Consider the following 17845-nt stretch of genomic DNA (forward strand, 5'->3'; position numbering starts at 1 on the left):
TAAGTGGACTGTTCTTCTAATTATTTGGTGTTAGAACTTTGCAAAAAATAACTGCAGAATTTAATTTGATAAATGCACTAATGAGATCAATATTCAGATGAATGGTATAGCTGTCTGAACAATAAATGTAAATTAGATATGTCAGTATGGTTTAAAATGATCTGTTTAACTTCCTCTAATTATCAGTTAAACAGATAACCAATAACATATACAGTAAAAGCTCTGTTATCCAGCATCCCTCAGGAATGGGGGATGCCAGACAACCTAATATGTCAGTTAATTGAGCATCCCCGGCCGCCGCTTCTCACACCACGTCTGGGGCATCCGTCCACCCCTCCCGTGGTATCGCTGACAGGGAGGCGGGTCCTGCACAGCCTATTATGCCCCTGGGCCGTGAGGGCTCAGCAGCACAGCCCATGCCATGGGCGCTTGGAGAAACTGGAAGTGCCATGGTGGGCATTTCTGGTTTCACCTTATCTTACAAGCCGGCATGCTGGTTAGTGGAGCATGCTGGCTTGTAAGATGCCGGATAACAGAACTTTTACTGTACCAATATATTAATATAAAAGAATGCTTAACACTTAGTTTGAAAAATAAATGCAACTATGGTTTCTAAAGTGATGCTACTTCTCACTAGTTTTCTGGTGTATTTAGTTATATTTAATCACTTTAATGAGGGTTTTAACTTTTTTATTTCTCAGGTCACGCACCCTGAATACAGGGACTTGAAAAGCTTCTTAAGCATGCCCAGAGATTGTGCTGGAGACCATCTTAAATGCATATAATAAAGATGGAATTTGTGCTGCAGAATCTTAAAACTAGTGGTAGATGATCCAAAAAAGTCTTTTGGGGTTTTCGGATCTTTGGTTGAGTTTGTAAATTATGTCAAATTTATTTAAGTCATTGAGACAGATGCAAGACCTCATATTATCTTTTAGATTAGAACTACACTTTAATTTTTAAGCAGTAAAATTTTATATGGTTAAAAATACCTTTACTATTCATTCCTTTCCTGTTTGTGTTTTTTTTAACAGTCAAAGACCTCCCTCTTCCTAGGTTTGTTGTGTCAAAGAATGAACAAGAATCGAGACATACAGCCTCGTATGCTTCAGATGCTGATAATCCAGCCTCATATTCAGGTGTAATTCCTCCCCCGCCTGGCAGGGTACAAGCCAAAAAAGGCTCCGTGAGCCATGATGCAGTTCAGCAACGGACATCAACAGATCAACAGGTAATTAACCGAAACAAGAATTGTTATTCAAGGTATTGTACCATTATGCTGACTAATCTCTAGCTTTGAAGTAGCTTCTTTGAAATAACTTCACACAAGTTTTTGTATAAATGGTTATATTTGAAGTTTATATTTTTAATCTATCTAAACTGTTTGTGTGCATACAGATTGCAATATAGACTAAATCTAAAACTGCATTTATTTAATTTTACTGTTACATGAAACTCCAGTGATAGGACACGTACCCTTTGTTCTTCAGAATCCTTAGAGAGACGTGTTCTCTTCCTAGACCTAAAGAAAAATGCATTACATTCAAAAGCTTGCCTATGTTTATTGCAACCAAGCACTTGATCCGATAAACTATTGTCCACACAAATCCTTATTTTGTTAGAAATATTTCATATATATGTTGCTTCTATGCACTGTTGTGTGTGTGGTGCCCCAGACATGAAGCAGGTTTTCAGATATGCTTAAAATAGAAGTTTGGAAATAACATAGTTATTAAGAGGTAAGGGAAAATGAGTTTAACTTAATGAGCAAGAACCTCTGATAGTTTTATTTCATTTTTTATATTTTTATTTTCTCCCTAAACTTTGAGTGATACCCCGAGGCCTAGCTATTTCCATACATTAAGCTGCCTACATTCTTATCCGAATATTCTTTAATCGAAAGATATTATAGGGCCTGCATGTGTGCTAAACTTTTATAAGTATTGCCTTCTGTCCAGTTCACTTTTTACTTAAGAAAATCCTTTGTACCATGATAGCCTCTACTGTGCCTGTACAGCCCCTTAATGGAGATACCACATCTGCTGGCAGTTTTTCTGTTGGTGTACTTGTATCATATCTCTGAATAACACAAGACAAGCAACAAGATAACTCTTTTTTGGGTTCTGTCTACATACTTGTATTGTCTGGACCAGGGGCAGGCAGTTGTTTCAGGTGGAGGGCTGCTTACCGAGTTTTGGCAAGCTATTGATGGCCACATTTTCCTCTCCTGGTCTGGGACAATGGGGCTCTTCCTACTTCCCTGCGCTGAAGTCTCTGCTTGGCAGGGGTTTTTGGATGGGGGGGCAGGGCTAGGCAGGCCTTGCTGCTGGGTCCTGCCACCAGCTTCCTCTGGGTCCTACTGCCCCTGGCTCCTGTCATCTTTGACAGACACTTAGGAAAAAATAAATATTAATTTTGTAAATTTTTAGGGGTCCCATGAGCTGGATGGAATGGTCTGGCAGGCCAGATTCAGTCTCCCGGGCCGTATTTTACCGGGGCCATATTTAACCCACCCCTGGTCTAGACACTGGATCTGGAACCAACTTCAAAGAGAAGTGGTGCTGGCTCCTACCCTGGGGGTCTTTAAGAGGAGGCTGGATGAGCACCTTGCCACGGTCATTTGATCCCAGTACTCTTTCCTGCCATGGCAGGGGGTCAGACTCGATGATCTGTTCAGGTCCTTTCCGACCCTACCAACTATGAAAATATGAATAGACGGTATGGTTGTTTTTGTGCTCCTAGCCAAGCCAACTGTCTAGGCAGAAGCTTGTAATATAGCTCAAACCTGAAAATTTCAGAGGCTGAAACCCGCAGATTGTTCTTCTGAACTGGTTCCTAAAATAAACTCTGTAGCTGGGCCAGGAATTTGCAGTAGACTACAAACTAATACAACATGCAAAACATTGATAGGTGCCTGTATAGGGAACAAGACATGGAGTTATTCTGAGGAGAAGAAGGTGTCTTGGAAGAGTCCAAAAATTTAGAGCTGTCTTCTATGCATTGTTGTTATACCAGATCAGATTAGAACTAAATGTTAACCATAGTGGCTTGGTTTGGGAGATTCCAGAACCTTAGCACAGACTAGTAAGTAGGTTAGGAGGTTTGAGGTTTGTATTATCATATTTGATATTTTCTAAACTAACAGAAATATTCAGTCTGGGATTGGGCCTTCAGTTTTTGGGAGTCAGAAGTCCTTGGTTTATTTTTGTGCAAATGAACTGCTCTCTAAATCCTGGTTATTTTGGAATGAATGTCTTTGCAGATGTGACTTTACAGATTTGTAGAGTGGGTTAATACATAATTTTTATGATTCTGACTTTCCCCCATTCATCCTTTAATTAAGAATTAGTTGGTGGCTAACAACAAGTGCAATGGGGTTTCTGGTCAATTTAACACCTATGACCAAGAAGCTTCAACTTTGGACATTTCAGTGAAAGCATTGTTTAAAAGAAATGTAACATTTTGGAACTGTGTTCATGTCTTCAGTTTCCCAGCCTGTCTCTCTGCTGCCTTTAGACACAGTGGGCCTTGGAGAAAACTTCGTCACAAACAGGCTTTTAGAAATCAATTAACCCTTGCTGTTGCCCTGGACTGTTGTTCTAATGCAGTGTCTACTTTACCTACAAGCTAATTCCCAAAAGCAAACCTTTAAATACCGTTTTCTAGCCATCAGTATCAACTGTAATCAGTGAATTAACAAATTTGACACATGGTTATCAGACATAGATTTAGATGTCCATTCTAAATGATCTTTCTAATGTTCCAAAGCAGGGTAGGTGAATAATTCAGTGGAGTTTTCTTATTGCCATAGGCAAACTCCCACTGAAGTCAGCAGGAATAACTTGTGTAGGCACTTTTGAAAATCCCAGCAGCCACCTTCGTGTATCTTTTACATGCATAAGTATCTACAGATAACCTGGCTCTGGCCTTTGGGTTTTTGGAGTTGATCTCATCCACTCCTGCTTGATTCTTATTCATAGATTAGAAGAGAGAAACAAGCTTTCCTGCTTTTTCAACTGCCAGCTGAGTACTTAGCTTTCAAAAAGTAGTCAGATGAACAAAATTAGCCTTTCTGCACCTACTGGATAAATTAAAACCAGAAATAATTAAGCCCAAGCTTAAATGTAAAAGCCAGTTTGTTTCATTGCAAAGAGGAAACACAATATAAATAATTAAGACTGTGTAATAATGACACTTAAGAAGCTTGAACTGACCGTTTTTTCCCTCAAACTATTGTGTAAAAAACCCCCCAAAAACAACAACAAAAAACTAACCACCTATTTCTAACTTATTATTTGAGTGCAACTAATTGATATGACAGTTTGTTTAAATCGTTTTAATTTAAAATTTATTTAAAGCATTTTAACAGGTTTTAGTCAGTTTTAGGCCTTAAGATATAGGTTTTCCTCATTTTGGGTTTAATTTTAAAACAGGTTCACTAAAAATAATTAATTTTATTTACCTGTGATGGACATCGGTAAGGACTGTGGAATCTTCCTTGGGTTAAATAGCAAGGGGACCATGAGTACTTCTCTGGACAGAGCCATGAATTCTGCCATTTATCAGATTTGGAAGAGAAGATGGAAAATTAAAGGGGCAGTAATGTTGTTCCATATACCAAATCTGTGGGGAAGGGGTGGTGGGCAAAACAGTAGAAAACCTGTTTCTGATGAGACTAAGGTGCTAGCACTAGATGGGTATAAAGCATATTTTAATAGGTCTTAGTGGCTTGGGTGATTTTTATGTTCAGTTTTTCACCTATAACTGAAAAACATTTTTTTAGTTATAAAAAAAAAAAAAAAAAATCCATGATCATTTGTGGCCAGTAAGTCTGCTGATAGGTGGTCATTAAGGAATTTTCTGCTTTGGACATCTCCCTATATTGCCTCTGTAGATTCACACCGGCCATCCTGCCTTTGCTGCTGTCAAGTATTGTTTTGTAACTCAGAGTGAAGATCAAATTTTAATTAAGCAGAGGTCTCTCCTTGCAACCGGTATTTTACATTAATATTGAGTGGGAATAGGAAGCCCATATATTTTCTGCTGCTTTTCAGTGATTCTGAAGTCTGTGAGCTAGTGCACCAGACTTGGATTGCAAGGAGTTTCTGAGAAGTTCAGTGCTGTAAGTAGTAGTAAGATTAACAGAAGGCTTTAGAATGTGTCTAAACATTTTTTATTTAATTTCCTATATTAGTCCTGTATGCTTCTGACAATCTCTGCCTTTGTATATTATACCTATAAGTAAATCACATTGTAGAAGATGCTTGGAAAAAAATTTTTAAAAATTAGGTTGCTATAAACATCTCTCTTTACATTTATGGTGAAATGTGTTATTCCTTGTAGCAGGACTGTTTCCCAGAGAACTAAATTCCTTGTGTCTCAGCTTGTCAGTCTGGCTAGTAGAAGTTAGAATAATAGAGAAACAGGGCATGGAAGGGACCCCCCAGAGGCAGGACCATTCCCATCTAAACCACTGCATATAAATCTGTCGTTTAACTTGTTAGTAAAACTACAGAGTCAAACCTGATAGCCACCAGGTGTAACACCTTAACATGCTGTAAGTGTGGCAGGGGGGCAGTGGCAGCCAATGTTGTGCTGCTGTGAGTGTGGTTAAAATACACTTTTAAGGCCCAGGGAAGAAGAGGGCCATGTCCCAAGCTACAGGGGAAAGCAAAAACTCCCACTGTCTATACCAACACGGGTAAAAATTCTTTCCTGACCTCAAGTCTGGTAATCAGTCTGACCCTGAGTGGAGGGGTAAATCCTTTTAGCTAGGAATCTTTGGGTTGGAGTCTCAGCAGGAGCATTGGTACACCCCAGTCAATCCCAAGTGTAGGCTGCAACCAACCCCCAACACTTCTGGGGAAGGTGAATGCTCCCCCTCACCCCAACAAGTAGCTATCAACAAAGCCCCAAAGCATGGGAAATATCCATAGTAAAAGCATAGGCATTAGGCATAGCTTCTCCTAGATAAAGGGTGCTCAACAGAAGGCGTTGTAGAGAGGGCCTGTTAAATGTTTTACTTAATACTCTGTGTGCTCCTGTGCTTTACTTTAAACTTGGTGTGCCGCTACACTGAGCCCAGCTCATGCCCAGAGGAGATATCGCATTAGATGGACCTGACTCACTCAGTGTCTGCATAGATTGGGCAATTTAGTGGGGCTTTTTTGGTGACTTTATCTAATAGCTGATTGAATCAGCTATTAGATAAAAGCCCTGCTAAAGCACCCAACCTATACAGATGGTTCAGAGCTGGATCAAACTGGTAAAGCGCCCTTCCCCCATGTTTGGCAGCACCCTAAGTGTCGGTGAAGAACTGACTTCAGGTAATGAATACACAGTAGTCCTGTCATTGTTCAGAGTGGTCCAAGCTTTGAGCATGCTTATGCCCTGGACACTGAACTCTCTCTTCACAAAAATTCAGAATATAGAGCTACTAAGGACAGGTCCACACTGTCTTTTTGAATTTAACCCTGAAGCACCACTGGAAGCATTATCATTTGCTGCTTCTGTTCATTATGAATCCAAGGCCTAGAAATAAGATAATGAAGCTGGTTTAGCTTGGGTTTAAACATGCACCAAGAATTATCTCAGAACAGCTCTGGGTGCCTACTCAGGACTGTGGTAAACTTGACTTTGTTTGATCTCTTAGTTATGTCCTGTGTTGAGCAAGAGCAGCTGTCTGAGGCATGCTTTTTAGTATTGTTTTCAGGCTTCCACAGGGCTTGTTCAGTGAACTGTGTTCACGTCCTGAGTTATTCTTTTTTTGTTGGAAACAGTTGCATCTGAATATTTGTATTTAAAAAAAAAAAAAGTTAAATTTGGGTCAGCTTATTAACTTGAAATGTTAATGTACTTTTGAAATGGTAAATGAAGATAAAACGCTTAGCAAGTTTTAGGTGGATTATAAGTATATAGTAAATAACATTTCAGCTTTTGAGACCTAGGTTCAAGTGCAACTTTTATTATGAATGTAAATGAACTTCATGATCTAGCTTTCCATAGTGGTTGTATGCTTGTAAAATGATTGTAACAAGGCACATTGTTGTACTGCAAGAATACTGGGATCGGGGAGTGAACACTTTTGGGTGGGGGGACTATGTTCAATGTCCATTGTATTGTGCCTGACTTCTGCTGTTTCCTCACTTTAAGTATTTAAGTCTTCTTTATTCCAACAAGAGTGTTTTAACTGCTAAACAAACCTTTTTTAAATAAGAAATAATGATTGTATTTTTATTATTTACGTCACAGTACAACATTTTTTAAAAGTTCCTTTATTTTAATAGGAGTCCACATCTCCAGTTGTTTCACCACAGCAATCCCCACCAACCTCTCCACATACATGGAGGAAGCACAACCGCCACCCCAGCGGAGGGAATAATGAACGACCTCTTGCTGGACCTGGGCCTTTTTGGGCTCCATTTAGTGAAGCACAACCAGGTATAAATGTCTTACGTTTTACTTCAAATGTTGCCTGAAATTGTGGAACTTTTTAGAAAAGTTTATAGTTTAGGTTAGTTTAGCTTTACGTTTTCAGTATTGAGAACCAACTCAGTTGCAGACTGAAGTGTTTAAATTGGTACCAGTACTGCAAAACCTTCTATCCTGGCTGTAGCAGGCCAATTTCATAAGTGTGATATGACAATAAATTTGTGGAGGGAGGGGTAAAAGGAAAGATTATGAACTTTGCAAGAGAAAAAATATATCGTTATAAAATTGGTACATTGTTCAAGCTCAACAAGAAACTTTCAAACAACTGTAAAATGGAACTTAGAATGCAAAGAGGATAGATTACAGTACTTGCTGTCTGCTTGAATTATGCTTTTCTTTAAAGTAGGTTAAATTTCAATTTTTGTCAGGTTAAAACTAATATATTTCTTAACAGTCTGAGTTTTCTGCGTTAATCTAGAGCTTCTACAAGTGTTAAAAATTCAGTCTTGATTTTTTTGTTTCAGTTATGTTGGAGAGTGTATTCATACATTCATGACTTCTGTGCTGTTATAACCATTCCGTGTAGTTAATTATTTCTTGTCAGGCATTAAGAAAACTTCTAGTCTGTGATCAATTTCTCTTGAAATGTAAAGAGCTTTTCACCTGTAATGTCCATGTTTCTACAAGTTCCATTTTCTTTTCTCCATTGTTCCAGATTTTCTACAGTGAAAGGGGCTCCTAGTTTCAGTTACTCTTGGCTTGGTTTGTTTTCTGTTAAGAATATATTGTATTTTATAGTTGTGTTTTTTATATTAAATTGAATTACGCTGTGACTTATTTCTTACTTTATTTGAATGCTTATGTATATCTGGGTCTCCAGAATTATTAGCCCACTATTTTACATCATCTTTTCATTGCTTTTTTGTAGTTCTTGCTGCAATAAGCCTTTGAGGATAAGGGAGATTGTATAATCAGAACTGGTTGAAGGTATTTTCCTTACCTGTTAAATCCTTAAGAAATACTAAAATTTGTCTTATTTTCAGGGGTACCTAAAAAGGAAATGGGTCATATGCAGTGGGTTGTGCCAAACATGAAGGTCTCTCAACAAATGACATGCCCTGCTCAGTCGGGTTTATAAATTAAGAGATTAAACAGCTTAGTGTGGGCATATGCCATGTACAGGTTAGAACAATTCTATTTAGGTTACATTTTTAATGGATAAATTAATGTCACTTTCCCCCTTAAAAAAAACAACAACTTGCATACAGAGGTTATGATGAGATCAAATGTAAATGAGTTATTGCCGGTGCCTTGTCTTTTAGTTTGCAAAGCCGGTGAACTCCAGGCTTTAGTCAGTAATTTGCTGGTACCAGTTTTGTTACTGGAAATTGTCTTTTTTTTAATAAACCAATGAATTCCCTCTTAATTCATCAACTGTTGCAGCAGTGTTTTTTCCTGTGATGCCGATTTAAGTCTAAGAAGTCCTCTCTGAATCAAAATACATACAAGTCTTTTCAATTTCAGCCCTATTATTTCTCATGCTAAAGTGCTTTTACTGAACTTAAAATCATTCTTAGTACATCCCTGTGGAGGAATTGCTTGATTTCAAAACTTTAAGACTAGAGATGACTTATTTTACTGTTGGCTGAGGGCTAAGTGTTTCTGTTGGGGAAAAACTTTACTTCGTACCTTAAATTGTTGCCTGGTTCTGTTACAAATACTAGCTATACTTTTTAAACATAACTTTCACACTCTTTTGCTCTCCCCTGTTTCTGTCTTTAAAAAAAGATGTTGTATTTGTATTAAACAAGGGTCTAGCAGAGTAGTTGCATAAAGTTTGGATAACTGCTCTGCTAAAATTCAAAATCAAGCTCTGCCAGTTCATCTTAGTTCTGACCTGTGAAATTCCCTTTCAGTTCCAGTCTTAGACTTCTCTTGGATAATTAGCTAATATCAAATTATAATGTCCTACTGTGTGGAACCATTGTACTAGGATATGAGATGAGACCACGATATTTCACTTGTGAATCCTGACCTGTAAGAACCCTAGTCTCTCTGGCTGTAACACAGTAAATCATGGTAGGTTTGAGAGAAGTGCATCTAAATTTTAAGAGCTTGTTATTGTTAGCCTTTTTCATTACTTAAGCTCCCTATATTACTTTTCTTCTCTTGATTAAGCATATTGGTTTTAAATATGTCTAGAGTAGGGAAAGAACTGGTTAGACATTACTTGGAGAAGCTATACGTTGTCAGGTAGGCACACTGTAGGGTACAAAATAATTGGCTGAAGTAATTTCAAAGCTATTGACTTCAAAGGTCTCCTTTGAGAGCTCATGGAAGTTAGGTGTGTTCCCAAATGATTGGAAAAGAGTAAATAATCGTGGCCATTTTTAAGGAAGGGTAAAAGAAGGATCCAGGGAATTACAGACCAGTTGGTTTGACCTTGATACCTGGAAAGATCAAGGAGTTGTTCCTCAAGGAATATAATATGAAGCATCCAGAAGAGTACAAGTTGATCAGGAACAGCCAGCAATGGATTTGCAAAGAGCAAGTCATTCTTGAACAAGCTGATTTCCTGTTCTGATAAGATAAACTTGAGGGAGGGCAGTGGATGTGAGATCTTGACTTTTTAGGAAGACTTTTGATATAGTCTCCCAGAGCATTCTCATTAACATGCTAAGGGAATACAGGCTAGACAAAAATACTGTAGGTGGATACATACCTGGTTGGATCATCGTGTTCAGCAAGTAGTCATCAATGGCTCAGTGTCAGGCTGGGATGAAGTATCAAGTGGGATTCCCCAGGGGTCTGTCCTAGGTCCAGGATTATTCAACATTTTCTTTAATGAATTGGACAATGGGATTGAATGCACACATGAAATTTGCAGGCAACTCCCAAGTTGGATGGAGTTGTAACTGGAGAATGAGGGTAGAATCCAGAATTGACCTAGCTAAATTGTCAAAATCATCCAAAATCAATTGGATGAATTTCATCAAGGACAGGTCCATAGTCCTGCACTTGGGACAGAATTATTGTATACACAAATACAGACTGGGTACTGCAGAGAAGGACCCTAGGGTTGCAGCGGACTATAAGATGAAATATAAGCCAACAGTATTCAGCATATGGGGTTGTATAATAGGAGTGTTTCTTGCAAATCAAGGATGTAATTCTTCTGCTTTATTTGTCACTGGTGAGGCCTCACCTGGAGTAGTGTTTTGAGTCCCATATTTTAAGAAAGTTGTGAATAGATTGGAAAGAGTCCCACAGAGAGCAGCAAAAATTATTAGAGGCAGATGAGGAAAAGCTCAAAGTAGTATGATTATTTAGTCTGGAAAAGAGAAGACTTGAGGGGGTGGGATTTGATGAGTCTTCAGGAACAGGTTAGACAGACACATGGTTGAGATAATTTAATCAATGAGGATCTTGCACTGAGCAGGGCATTGGATTAGATGACCTTACGAGGTACCTGCCAGCTCTACTTTCCTATGATCTTATGAAATACCTGAAGGGCAATGATGTTGAGGATGGAGATTTTTCTTTATGGCTGTAGGGAACCAGGATTAAGGGCAAGGAGCAGTAAGAGTTAAAATCTGCAAGTCTAAAGTTCTGTAGAAAGTACAGGGATGCATCAAAACATTTGGAATCTGATCAAGAACATCATGGGATGGAGAGAATTGGTGCAACCTGCCATAGGAAATAAGAAAAACATGTAGGATGGTACAACCAAAACCTGGTAAATAGAAATTAAATAAATTTAGCATTTGGCAAATTGTAAGTTGCATGGCACCAGTGTAATTGTGTGTGTAAATGATGTAGACTTGAAGTAAGTGTTTCTAATGTATAAAAAGAGTGGAATGGAAATGCCCTTTGGATTTATGTTTATTCCTGCACTATCCCTGCTATCAACCAGTCTGGTCACCTAGCTGATTGTATGAATAAAGGCTGCACAACGTTCTTACTGAGTAGCTGCTGCATGTTTATTTGAACTATATTGCAACAGGACCTGAGAGGTCCTTGGAGGCAGCAACACTTTGGTGCTGTGACCCAGGTAAAGAGTGACTTGGTGGTATATCCACATGGCCAGGCAGTTTTGGGTCTTTGGGGAATTCCCGTAGGTTGTTGGAAGATATGCAAGTCAGTGACTGCTCTACTCTATCAAGGAGTGTGACCAAAATAAACCACTTTTTGTTAGGGGTGTGACCTAACAAAAAATGCATTTAGCCTAAACACAATATAGTTGGGTTCGAGTACTGTAATGTATCTGAATGTCTTGGGTGATTCCAGGATAATGGGGGATTATTCAGTTATCCCAGGAAGTCTTGGAGCAAAATTGGGATTGTATTGGAAATGTGTTAAGGAGCGTGGTACTGAACAAGAAAGGTAAAGACAGCAAAAGGAAAGGTCTTCTGTTGTACAAGGTCTTGTCTAGGGATTGGCATCTTCCACAGGCAAAATGTCAACTTGTTGAGCTGGATCAGAATACTAGAAGAGGAAAAAGTTGCTCTACAAGGAAAAAAAAAGATGCTTTTAGGGTACAGGCGGCTGCTGCTGCTGTTGCTGCTACCTTCTTAGCTAAAGATGGGAACTGTGAAGATACTGAACAGGAAGGAAATAAAGTCATTGAGGTAACTAATTTGCAAAACCGGTTAACTCAACAATGAAATGAAAAATTCCTGGCATTTCTGTTACTTTTCAATATAAACCCTACTGCACCTCCTACACATGAGACCATGCAGACACAACCATGGGTGAATCCAAAGGCAGTCACCTAGACAAACTGTACTGCCACAAGCACCAGTGACGCTTAAAATTGAAAGAAAACCTTGTAGGGGTATATATCATTAAACCACAAAAGATGAGCATGTGATAGTGCTAGAGGTTGAATCTTTTCTTAAAACTTGTGATGATTGTAATAAATTTGTAACGTGAGTCTTGAGAGGGGTAGAATTAATACTGCAGCATTAATTAACAGCAAAGGACTGGCAAATTATAGTGCATAAAGGCTCTAGGATGTTCCGTATGGTCCCCAGGTGGAGACTTAATCATGGGAGGAGCTATGGAACAGTTATAGCTCTTGTGAAGCATTTAACTTTAGAGTACCAAAAGCTGAAATGGATCCAATCAATATGATCCCCGAGTTAGGATCCATGGCAGTAGCAGACAGAACCGTCATGTGGTGGAATCTTCAAGCAACCTCTCAACACCTGCAGTAGGAAGTGGAGGCCACAGAGAGGTATTTTTACATGCTGTGCTTGAGGATTGAGAGTATATGCTACAGTTTAAAACAGACCCTGTTGATGTAGAGGGTATGATTTCACAAGCCAACAACTGGTAGAAACAAAATAAACAAGCTATTTCAGTAGAAGCCACCAAATATGTTCAAAATAGTTAAGTCCCAAGTGCATGAACTTTTAGTTCTGCAAGGAGAAAATATTAAAGCAGTCCAACTTAAGTTTCCTGGGCTAGGGACAGACATTACGCATACCCCAATTTAAGTGATCAGAAACTGGTTTAAATCTGTAATGGAACAGATGTTCAGTGCACATAAACCAGTTTGAGAGAAACCTGGTTGAATAGTATCAGGCTCAACTGATTTGGCTCAAATCAGTTTATGGAATGTCTGTCCCAGACCCGTTGTTCGTTTAAGTTAAACCAGACTCCCCCAGTGTCCTGGCATGCTCTCTGAGCTGGGTGGGGTTCTCTGTTCCTCAGCAGGCTGGCCCCTCCCCTCTGCTGCAGCTCTGGCAGTCTCCACAGGCATCTGCCTGGCTTCTGTCCACCCCCACCACTTCCCACTCTCTGCTAAGCAGGCACTCCCCTGTCCCTCACAGATACCACTCAGCATTAGCTTGCAGACCACATGCTGGCTACCTCCATGCACATGGGACAAAGAATCAACAGGTAGCTGGTCATGTCCCTCTGCTGTTTTCTTAATGGAGTGATAAACATTTCTTGCTGGGCTGCTCAGGAGCAAGGGGGGTGGGAAACAACGACACCTGCCCCAGCCTGGCCATGCCCCCCTCAGCTCAGCTTTGTGGAAGGGAAGAAAGGCTGCTGTAGTGCCCCCTGGCTTTTAGCCTGAGCCACTGCAGCCATGTGCCTGTGTTTCTGGAATGTCTGTCTGGTTACAAAACTGATTTAGCCTAGCCAGGTTAGACTAACCTGCAAAGATTGAATCAATTCAGGCTCAGGCTTTTTGAATGTCTGTTCCTAGCCCCAAGGACTGGATTGCAGGCGTGTGTGTTGAAGGGTTAACTCATGAATGTGAAGTGAATCCAGCTGTTGCCTGTCATCAGCATTCAAAGAAATTCATGGAAATTAAGTACAAATGGATGATAGAGTCTGGTTATGCAGATGGTAATAGCCATTATGTACAAGGACAGAGGAAAAGAGGATTATCAGCCTTAAAGATGAAGGGAAATGAAATGTTAAAACTTTTCAGTACCTTGCGATGTGCTCATTGGTACCAGTAGGATCTGGCAGAACTTTGGAGGCAACAACGCAGACACTTGCCTGGGATGGCTTAATTAGGAATGATTATGTCTTGAGGAGGAGGCTGGACTGCATGGCCTCCTGTGGTCCCTTGTAGCCCTACTTTCCATTAACCTATAATAAAGTGGACACCACCACCTTTATCCTTCCAGGTTCTTGAATGATAGAGGTTGTGGCTGCTCTGTTTTGGGCTGAACTCAATATTGGCATTGTGTTTGGTATGCTCAGAGATGGTTACTGGCTCAGTTCTTTAGGGGATTTAAGTGGCAGAATGCCTTGTTTGAGGATACTGATGAAGTTTGTGTGAGGTAGGTGCTGAGGTTCTCTGCCCTTCCAAGGCGGAGGCAATTTTGAGCATTCTTCTACCCACTGTAGAGATTAGGTGCCAAGTGATGGACCAGAGATTTGCATCCTGGTCCCCCAACTTCTAGGCTAATAACTGAATTATGTTTTCTGCAGAGGGAGGGTTTTTTGGTTTTGTTTTTTTTTTTTTCCTCCCCAGTCATCTATTTAAAAAAAAAAAAAAAAAAAACCCTCTGGTGAATCTGCCTGCTTCTTTGGTCATTAATCATTCTGATAATACAGTTGGTGTCCAGTTATTTGAAGCATAGTGGTCTAACAAACGTTGCATGTGTGGTGTATGGAAATGCCTTTAAGCTTTATCAGCACTTCATAGTGTACAGAATATTACAGGAGCGTGGAAGACTGGAAGGTTTTTATCACAAAAATAAGCTTGCACAAATTGAATGGCATTTTATGGTGTGATGAAATGTATTGTGGCCCATCTGTACAGTAAAAGACAAACATTTCAATTTATGGGTATACAGCCTCATCCATGAAAAAATATATGGGTTTAAGAATTTCATGCTTTCCATAAGGTATGGGACCAGGGTGAAAAGTTGATTTACTGAATCAGTGATTTTTTTTTTTTAAGGTCCAGTATCTCTTCTATAAGGGCTCGAACTGTATAACCTATACCAAGTGAAAACTCTGTTACCTTTCTGGAGATGAAAGCTGTTAACTTCAGCTTTGCTGGTGTAAGATTTTAAAATTGCTCCGTTCTGTTTTTCATCTTGTCAGAACTTTATTGAATACTTTGTTCTATAAACAGTAACTTGTACTTAGCTAGAAATTAAAGCAGTAATTTTCAACCGGGGTGTTGTGGCACCTTTGGGAGTCATGGGATCTTTCTGAAGGTGCACTAGAGTTCCACACTGTTAGCACTGCATAGGTATACAAACACAATTCACAAGATAAACCCAGAGATTTCAAATGGGTATGGGAATGTTTCAAAACCATTCAGACCTGTTGTGGTCTTCCCTTTTGTTGTAAAGAACTCAAAATTGCACCACTATTTGTTCCATAGTTATAAAAACAAATGAAAGCTTAGAGCTGGAATTTCCCAAGGCGTGCCTTTTGTCTAATAAGGTTGAAACCCACTGGCTAAGTACAGACAATTGAAAAGCCCAATGCTGAATCAGTTCAATCTTTGTAGGTTAGTCTAAGCTGCATAGATTGAACAGATGAGCAGGCATTCACTTTTGATTCTGAAAATGTAGCTACATGCCTGCAGTGGCCCAGGCCAGAATCTGGGGGGAGGAGAGGGAGCACTACAGCATGCCTCCATACTTGGCTGGAGTAGACAGTTTGGGCCAAGAGTAGCTTGCCCACCCTAAGGGGGGGGGGAGGTAGAAAGCATTCTGGGATGCTGGAAGACTGTGAGTCAGTCTGAATTTGGAGGGGATCTGGGACAGAAGTTCAGTAAACTGGTTTAACCTAAATAAGTCTGATGCAATATTTACCCAGGCTTATCTTAAGCTGATTTTGGCCATTTTGAAAGTGGTTTATGTGCACTTAGCTTCTGTTGTGTTACAGATTTGAACTGGTTTCTGATCACTTATGTTGGTTTATGTGTAATTTCTGTCCCTAGCCACTGAGTTAAAGGGATGAAAAATCTTTTGGTTTTTTAACCCAACTGTTGCAGGAATATAAAGACTTCCTAAGTTTACTTCTTGAAGTCTGTATAGATGCATAGCTTTCTTGCCTGTTAGAGTTGTTCATACCAACAAGCCTGTTTTCCTAGTAGTTTCTCAGATGTTTGACTAAAACAAGTCTTAACAATGCTGAATAAAAATCACTTACCTGTCTCAATCTGAGTTTCAGTTTGTGTCTGCCACACCTGTAGAGGTCACATATTTGTCTTCCAAGGGTGAAATGGATTCTTGACTGTCTTGTAGGAAAAGAAAACAGGTGTGGGTGTGCATGTGGGTAGATGTGAGAGAGAGAATCTTTCACACCTTCATTACCTAATCGAGAAGAAACAACATAAAAATATTTATATTTTGCAGACCATTTGGAGCACCACCTCTAGCAAATAGAATATTATTGGCTGCCCAAAATAGTTCAGAAATGTCTTGATGGTTGAAACGGCATGCTCAAACGAGATGGTAAAAAAGTGACACACTGCGACTGTTTTGAAACAAGGCCGCCTAGGCAAAGAACATGTAGACGGAAATCTCCCAGACATAGGCCACATGGAACAATTCCATTTCAACTGGGTGAATTGCTGCTTTCCCAGTAGAAACCATAAGTGTACAGGTGTTCTGTCTTTTCCTTGCAGAGCAAAAGTGGTGGTTCCAAGAGAAAAATGGCCTGACTTCAACTAAGTAAAAGTAACTCTTGGGAGAATAAACTTTTGTATACTGCCCTACAGCTTAAGACCTCCCAGGGACCAGGACGAGTGGAGCCACCGATTTAGGCTTCTGTGCTTCCCAGAGACTGGGGTCACCTGGGACTGTAGGAGGCACAGAGGAGGGAAAGAGCTGCCACCTGTTCCCTGCTGGTTTCTCCCACAACACTGTCCTTGGAGTGAGAACTGGGCGTGGGTTTGGCCTGCTGTTACAGTCCCCCCAGGAATGGAAGAACTGGAGCAGCCCATACTTTTGCTTAGTTACTTACACTGGGATCATCCCAGTCTTGGAAAGATGCGAGGGGCAAGAGAAAGGGGTCAATTGTAGGCAAACACCTGTACTGCTCCCCCTCCTGGAATCATTTTTAGCAGTGAAAATTTCCCTTTGTTAGAAATGAATGTTTCTACATACCATAGCCATCAGAAGAAATCTGAGAGATTCTGTGCAGCCATCATTGTGGGCACATTGCGGGCATTGAGCTTATGGAGCTTCAGCGCATGTTGCTTTGAAGTTTAAATGGATGATCCAGTTTGATGTCAAAGTGTATATGTAAGGGACTTCAGGTTCAAACCACCTCTATTCTTTTGTGACTGATTTCATAGAATCATAGAGAAACAGGGCTGGAAAGGACCTCCAGAGGGCATCTAGTTCAAGCTCCCTGCCTGATGCAGGATCATCTGTATCCCAGCCATCCTATGCAAACCATAATCTAAACTCTACATAAGGCTACCATCCACCCTGACACAACGGAGACATAGCACCCTAACCCGCCACAGGTAAAGCAAAAGAACCACAGCAGCCAATGTCCTGTTTCTATGAAATATTGTCAATATATGCTCAAGCGATGGTAGTATGGGGAATAAGCAGGAGGAACTCACCCTCAGAATAGCCAGTTCAGACCCAAGCATAATAGGGCTTACAGAAACTTGGTGGGATTCATCCCACGACTGGGCAGTTAATATTAGGGGCTATAGGCTTTACAGGTGGGATAGAGAAGGAAGGAAAGGCGGGGGTGTGGCGCTCTGTCACGGAGCAATACACATCCGCTTGCCCCTCTGACCCCATTTTGCTGGCAGAGGAAGAGCTCTAGGTCAAGATACAAGGGAGCTGTGGGGAGAGGGATCTAATGGTGGGGGTCTACTACAGACTCCCCAACCAAGGAGAGGAGCTGGACCGGGAATTTTTGGGCCAGCTTGCAGAGGCACTTAAGGCAAGGGATGTAGTTGTCA

The 17845-nt window shown here is 40.2% G+C and overlaps 1 protein-coding gene across 1 annotated transcript in view; it reads left to right on the top strand.

Moving 5' to 3' along the window:
* The window catches only part of REPS1 (RALBP1 associated Eps domain containing 1), a 103306-nt gene that overhangs the window by 37178 nt on the left and 48283 nt on the right, over nucleotides 1–17845 (top strand). Inside the window, exons 3-4 of the mRNA XM_019550175.1 lie at nucleotides 1035–1227; nucleotides 7286–7440. Coding sequence (XP_019405720.1) covers nucleotides 1035–1227; nucleotides 7286–7440 — 348 coding nt within the window. The remainder of the gene's footprint in view (nucleotides 1–1034; nucleotides 1228–7285; nucleotides 7441–17845) is intronic.

Source organism: Crocodylus porosus, unplaced genomic scaffold, assembly GCF_001723895.1.
Source record: "Crocodylus porosus isolate Cpor-Errol unplaced genomic scaffold, CroPor_comp1, whole genome shotgun sequence".
In the NCBI taxonomy this organism is placed as follows: Eukaryota; Metazoa; Chordata; order Crocodylia; family Crocodylidae; genus Crocodylus; species Crocodylus porosus.